Source organism: Eumetopias jubatus, unplaced genomic scaffold, assembly GCF_037043125.1.
Source record: "Eumetopias jubatus isolate StellerSeaLion01/CBP00866 unplaced genomic scaffold, mEumJub1_p1.0 scaffold_11, whole genome shotgun sequence".
Classification (NCBI taxonomy): domain Eukaryota; kingdom Metazoa; phylum Chordata; class Mammalia; order Carnivora; family Otariidae; genus Eumetopias; species Eumetopias jubatus.
The window spans coordinates 63993084-64000549 of NW_028274817.1; the positions used below are offsets into that span (position 1 = coordinate 63993084).

The following is a 7466-nucleotide window of genomic DNA, read 5'->3' on the forward strand; positions in this document are numbered from 1 at the left end:
AGTGCACTTGTGATGAACACAGGGTGATGTATAGAATTGTTGAATCACTATGTTGTATACCTGAAACAAATATAACACTGTATGTTAACTATACTGCAATTAAAATAAAATAAAATATAAAGGATTCATGTAAGAAGAAATAAGGTTACATTATGCTCATGTTTTAAACTTAAAAATCAGTATTTTTAAATCTATATATCATCAGAAAGAAAAACAAAGGTTAATGAGAATTTTAAGAATTTGATTATTGCTTAAAATTCTTACCTTTTCTATTAATGTTTTATGGTGTTTGGGGTTTTTGTTTTGTTTTGTTTTTAATCACTTCCTGGCACAATTTAAGCAACTTACAAGATGCATTGTTCCTGGAGGATTTACTTTAAAAGTTTTAGCATTTTTAAGTTGCCATATCATCCAAATATTTTTAAAATTAATTAATATAAGTTTTAAGAATGTTTTATTGTTTTGCAATGTTTTAATTGTTTTGTCTTGTGTGTGTGTGTGAAGAATGTAGATGAGGGAATATATTTCCATTCCTTCTGACAGGGACACCAGTGTAGCACCTTTCAAGCTATATTGTGCTCAGAAGCTCTATTTACATGTTTTAATATTCTTAAATCTACATTTCATCCAATAAACGGTAAAACGTTTTAAAGATTATTTATTTTGTTGTTTAAATGGGTTATAAAAATGTTTTATCTTCTTTTGTATATTTGTAAATATTGATTTTAATTGCTCCTGAACTAGGCACCAGTTTAGTAGCTTCCTAACTGCATTTTGATCCAAAGCATCATATGAAAGCCATGGTATTTTGCAAGTTTTACAAATGCTCAAAAAAATACAGGTTTTAAATTTTTGTGTGTTTTGTTTTGTAAGGGGTTGTTTTATGAATTTTTTCACTCAGTTTGGTCCTGATTTGGCCACAAATTTAGCAGATTTCTACCAGTATTGTACTCTAAAATTTCACACACAGGATACAGTATTTTTAAATTTTTGTTTTTATCAAAACCTCAAAAAATAAATAAAATATAAATGCAAATGTTAGGAATTATTTTTTGTTGTTTTTATTGTTTTGTAATTTTTTCTGAGTTTTATTGTATTGATTTGGGTTGGGTTTCAATATGCTCCTGACCTGGCCACAAATTTAGCAGCAATCTGGCTACATTGTGCTCCAAAATTTAATATGAAAGAATAAGTGACTTAAAGTTTCAGATCTCTACTCTCAACCCCAAAAAACATTAAGAAAGTTTTAAGAAAGATTTTTAAATGCGTTTTATTGTTTTATTTTTTGTTAATATTTTGTTTTTTTTTTCAATTTGCTCCTGACCTGGGCACAAATGCAGCAGCATTCTGGCTGCATTGTGCTCCAAAGTTTTATATGAAGAGTATTTTATAGAATCAGTCTCTCAAAAGAAAGATAATTGGAAATTAAGAAAAAATATTGGTGCTGCTAGTTTTTTAATGGATATTTGTTGTTTTATGTGATTTTCTATTTTGTACTTATTTTGGGCACACATTTAGCAGCTTTCTGGATTTAAAGTTTCATATGAAAATTTTAATGTAGTGTAAAAAAAAGGAAGATTTTTTTTTTAAGAAATGACACTGCTGGGACCTACAAATGTGTAAATCCAGTTACTTTTGTTTCTTCCCATCCATATTCAGGCAAACACAAATTATGTTTCTACTTTCAAAATATATACAATAAATTTTGCCAGCTCTTTTAAATTTGACACATTTCTTATTAATAATGTTAGGCTAAAATATGTTCTTGAGCTAAAATATACTCTATGACAATACAAAAATGGAAAAAAAAAGACTCACATGTATCAGTAGTAACACAAAGTTTTTTTTAAATAATCCCTGAATTTGTTCTATATTTATAGGCCCAACCTAATTACCAAATATTACCAGAGTGGAAATATCTTTTTAAAAAATTTTAAAATAATCTCCATATCACTAATGTCAAGGCCACTGGCTACTCATATAATGTGATACAATGAAATTAAAACACAGCAGAAGAGTTTGGCAATCTCTTTTGGTTGTTGTAATTAGACCTGACCTATAATTATTGAACAAAACAGCATATGCACAATAAACATTCAAATAAATGTATCTGACTGTATTCAGTACATTAATCTATTTTCAGTATCATTAGCTTCAAACTGTCTTGTTCATAGCATAGGAAAAATCATAAGAAAGACCATATCTGGACCTAAAAAGACAGTTCTCATTACCTAAAAGGTAGATTCTAACATCATTTCACCACCATTATGTGTTGTTTGATCACTAATCTCTTCTTGAATAGCTGGAAGGGAAGGCTTTGTGGTTAGAGGTGTTTCAGTCTTAAACAGGGACTCCATCTTGATATGGGTATTGATGTAGAAGGACTTCTGAAAAGACTCAAGGGTGAAGTAATAGATAAAAGGGTCAAAGCAACAGTTCAGAGTTGCAAGGCACAAGGTGATTGGGTACATAATCTTTGCAAATCTTTCCAACAAGCAATTGGTAATGGCTTGGGAGCGCACTAGGGCATACAGGAAGAGGACAGAGTTATAGGGTACGAAGCATACCACAAAGACTGCCATATGCACTGTGATCATCTTCAGCACTTTTTTCTTATTGGTCCCAATTTGAGACAGTGTAGCAGGCTTGCGAAGGGTTCTTAGCACCACAGAAGAGCAAGAGACATTCAATATCAGAGGAATGATGAAACCAACAACTTCAATAAATATGGTGATCTTGGACAGATAAGTCTTCCAGACACGTTTGGAGAAGCCCTCAAAGCAGGTGGTGGTTGCATTGTTGACATTAGTGGTGGAGAACAAAGAAGCTGAAATACCACCACTAAGGACTAGGATCCAGACTCCAGCACACACAATGGCAGAATTCCTCCTTGTCCTAATGGTACGAGATCGGAAGGGATAGACAATGGCCAGGAAACGATCCACGCTAATACAGGTGAGGAATAGCATGCTCCCATAGATGTTGGTGAGGAATGCAGTCCCAGAGATCTTGCAAAGGGTGTCACCAAAAGGCCAGTGACGGTTGAAATTGTAAAATATTTTGAAAGGTAGAGTGCAGACAAAGAGCAAATCAGAAAGGGCCAGATTGGTGATGAAAATAGCAGTCTCACTTCTCATTTTCATGCGGAAGCAGAAGACAAACAGAGAGGCACTGTTGGTTATCAGACCCAGGATGAATACAACACTGTAGACAGCACCATTTAGATTATACTTGAAGGAATCATCAACAATGCAAGTATTATTGGCAGTAGCATTGCCTAACCTGGGTCTGAAGCTTGAATTTAAATCTTGAAATTGAAAGTCAATGAATCTTCTGTCACCCATTGATTTTTTTTTTTTCAGAAGGCCTGCTGGCTGCAGGGTTCACCACTTTGAGACTAGAGACTGGTAAGAAATATTTTCCTCCTATGGGAGACAAGATGGAATGAATAATCAAATCTGCCTTCCATTCATTTCTATGGAGTAAAAGATACCCTGTCTACCCAGAATGGAAACAATATGCACATTCAACTGGTTTGACAAGTACATTTTGAGCACCAACCATATGTTAAAAGTTACTATAAGAGTATGTTGCAGGATTGGGAGAGATCACACTCAATATAATATATGCAATACCATATGTAGCACTGCAGTGAACAGGAATAAGAGACTAAACAGCAATGGGGGAGACTAACAGCAATGGGGGGATGGGGATGGAGGCTAAACAGCAATGGGGGATGGGGATGGAGAAACAGACCTCTGATAGTTAAAACAACACTAATAATTTGAAATGCATATGGCATTTTTTAATTTTCAAAAATGAGTTTTATTTGATTCCCATAAGAACACCATAAGGTAGGTAAGAAAGGAATTTATCACATTACAGAAGAAGAAACTGAAGTTTATGTGATTTAGAATTACAATGTCAGAATTAGAAGAATGTGTAAATGGTACTGTCAGAACCAGAATTCAGGTTTTTCATTCCTAACCAAAGAATTGTTAAACTTATCTAAATTATATTGTCTCTCTTCCAATACTAGTAAACTTCATTGTCTGAATATTAGTTCTATTGCACAAACCTACAGTTCAATATGGGACCTCCAGAACATGCTCTTAAAGAAGTTATGACTAAACTTCTGAAGTAAATTATTGATTCACCTTTTTCTTCTAAAACGTGAGTTCAGAGAGCAAGGATCCTTCAGTTGATTAAAGCTTCTGGTGAAAAGATTTTTCACGGTATTACATAGCCTTTCTAGGGTGATAATTCAAATAAAAATCTCAGCGTTTCCCTCTTACAGATTGTAGTTCCTCTCCAAGTTTTTTTCTTCCTAGATGCTTAGCCTAGGATGTCTTCTTCTACCCTTCCCACTGCCCAGTCCGTTACTTTCATGCCTTCAGCTCCTAAAATGGCCCTAATCAATAAAACCTTTCCTGGCTGAATACAAGTGAAGTGTGAAAAGTAGATCTGACTTAAATGCCTATCTCCCTGCCCCACTATATACTTCTGATCTGATCAGTAACCTGCCCTTTGCTTGCCACTGCTTATACATGTGGCAGTCATTAACTTAATCATCCTTGTTGGGTATCTGGGCCAACATTGTTCTAAATTGCATATAGAAATCTTACTAACTTTCTAGGTTAACAACTGTCATAGGAACTGTCTCTTGAATTCTAATACACTATGGACAAGTAACTGCTGAATGAATTCTTTTCAATGAGGAGGATATGGAGTAAAAGTGGTCTTCGCTCCCTGACATAACCAATAATGGATTTTCACATGATTATATTTTAAAATGTTAAAGGCATTTTTCTGAAGTGATTTCTCCTTACATTACCCTTTCCTTCCAACTCCCAGGGAACAGGTTAAAGGGCCACTCTATGTAACAGAGAAGGGAGTGGAAGCAGGAATCTGCCTGAGATATAGAGGCCTGAAGTTACGTCAACCAGCATTTGGATTGAGGGAAAAAAATGGTTTGAGAAAAAAAAATTCATTCACTGCAGTGCCTAGAGGGAGAAATGGCCTTGGAGAGATGACTTACGGGATGTAAATCAAAGAGTTGTCACTTTTCTCAAGTTAAGATTGGAAACTTGCTATTCTTCAATTCTCATTCAAAAAATCTTTACGGAGTGCCTCCCCTGAGCCTAACATTGCACTAAGATCATATTCTTTCTTGGCCATTTCATCCCACAGGCCCAGCTCAATGTTTGCCACAATCAACCTTGATATGTAAAAGCAAAGTATAGTAAGAACTTTGACCAAGTAAGGTCCAAGAGGGGAAAAAACCAGACAGGGAAGAAATAAAAATAGGTGAGAAGAGCAAAAGAGGAGATGGGAAAGAAAGTAGCAAAGAAATTACAACTGAAGAATTGAGAGAATGAGAAGAAAAGGTGAAAGAAGACCTTGCCGGGGAGAGGTCAGTACTGCTATCTAATTTGTACTTAGGACCTTGGGAGGTATTTCTGGTTCACAATTCCTCAAATCTTCTCTACTACTTTGCTTTATCTCACTCCTTCCAGTTTTCTCAGAAAGAACAGTATGCAATCACCATGTTTTAAGGTCACTGAAGCTTATCAGCAAAAACAGGAAGAGTCTGAAAAATCTCAGTTAATGGGGTTCATATCTCACTTGGGGAACTGTAGACCTAAGTTTCTGCAGATTCTTTCACCAATGGGATGGCAGAAGGAAAAAGAGAATGGCAAACTTCTCAACTGCTTAAACCACTTTATATACAATTTTAACACCTACCACTCACTACCCATTAGTCTGGATGCCATTTTTTTAATTGTTAAAAGAAATAAAGAGAGTCAAAAATATTCCTGTAATGTAATTACACAATCTAAAGAAATTAAGGGACTGAAAAATCCCTAATATTAAAGCCAAGCTTCATTCATTCTAATCTGCTTGCACCTGCCTTTTACAATAAGTACTGCCAATAAGATTATTTGGAAAATGTTTTCATAATAGATGTCTTTTCACCTGTACCCAGAGTCCCTCCACTCTGTCCACTGATAACCTTTTTACACAGCATGCTTCTAGCTCACTGGCTATTATTTTGTACTACCCAGGATGGTGTGTTTCAAATAGGTGAAATTTGTCTCCCTGGTTTTCCAATCAGTTTTATGTCTCCCAGAACATATACACTATACCAACAACAGGCAGTCTGGCACTTCTGCTCTGCTGCTTTGAGGAACCAAATCCTGTGGGACAGAAAGGACCACAGACAAGAAAGCTTTACAGTCTCAATCCTGAAGACAGGGCATGGGAAAACTGTCACTAAGGCCCTATTCATAGCTTTCCTTTGCTTGAACACATAGCACCTTTGCTGTCTAGCAGTAAGGGTGTGGTGCTGGGACTTAACACAGCATTGGAAGCAAGGAGTTCTATTTCTGACCCAGACACTAGTTCACTCTGTAACTTGACTATACTGTTTCTCTTCCCTATATAAACATTACCTCTGAGTCTCCCAGCTGAGGCTAAGAAGATTCAACAGGGCTTGTGAGTAGCTTTATGAGCTTGCCAGTATTCAGTCCTACCTAATCACAAAGAAACATTATAGAAGATCTTTTTTCCTTCTTTTCTCTGACACAACCAGACACTTATGTCTCTGTCTTTCTTGGTAAGCCGAATTTACCAAGCAACACATCTTTCTCCTAACACCATGTATACCTTATACCTCAGAAAGCCCCCCTTGAATTTCAACCTTTACACAATTTTCTCATAATAGAACAATCCAGGAGGGTGCCCTCAAAAGGACTATCTCCCTTTGAGCTATGGTTAAAAAATCAGAGAGGCATTTGACTCTCAATCTGATTCTAAAGGAGAATCAATGATATTCAAAAAACAAGTTCTCTTCTGACTGACTTCCTTTCTTTTGACTAAAAGAAACTTTTTTAACCACTAGATTTTCATAAATGGCTAATATGCTGTGCACTGAATGAAGGCAAGGGGCCAACATGAGCTTCAGATGAGATGAAGAAGAAAAAATACAGGCTGATTCAGTTAATTAACTATTCCACTGCAGGTAGCATGGGACTATTGTCTTGTAAAGACCTTTGTATCCAATCATTCCAATAACTAATCACTTAGGGGGTTCAGAGTACTGAGTGGATGTATTTTCACTGACAATGGGCAGGAGGCAGATCACCTGAAGGTTGACCAAAGGGAAATTTGACCCTCAATGAATTTTTAACTTTGACCTACACATATGGACCCAATTTGAACAGCTCATAGTAGTGTTCACATTTTTAAAAAATTTCTAATAATGATGAAATATACCATGTTTGGGGGCTTTGGGGCTTTTGAGGAAGTGGAGTTAGCTCTTTGGCCCTATAGAGATGAATACCTAAATCACTTCATTAAATGCTAAACTTTCAGACACTAAATGCTAAACTTTCAGATGATAACACTGAAAACAAAGTTCTAACTCCTGGCATATTCCCAGTAGCCTAGAAAGCCTGGCTTGCTTT

General features: G+C 35.8%; 1 protein-coding gene across 1 annotated transcript; it reads right to left on the minus strand.

Moving 5' to 3' along the window:
- Nucleotides 1-2231: 2231 nt before the first annotated feature.
- Nucleotides 2232-7113, minus strand: LPAR4 (lysophosphatidic acid receptor 4). Its single transcript, XM_028101382.2, has 2 exons — nt 7083-7113; nt 2232-3425 (listed from the first exon to the last, which is right to left on the minus strand). Exon 2 carries the CDS (start codon nt 3342-3344, stop codon nt 2232-2234), a length of 1113 nt encoding a protein of 370 aa, XP_027957183.1. The 5' UTR covers nt 3345-3425; nt 7083-7113.
- Nucleotides 7114-7466: the final 353 nt, after the last annotated feature.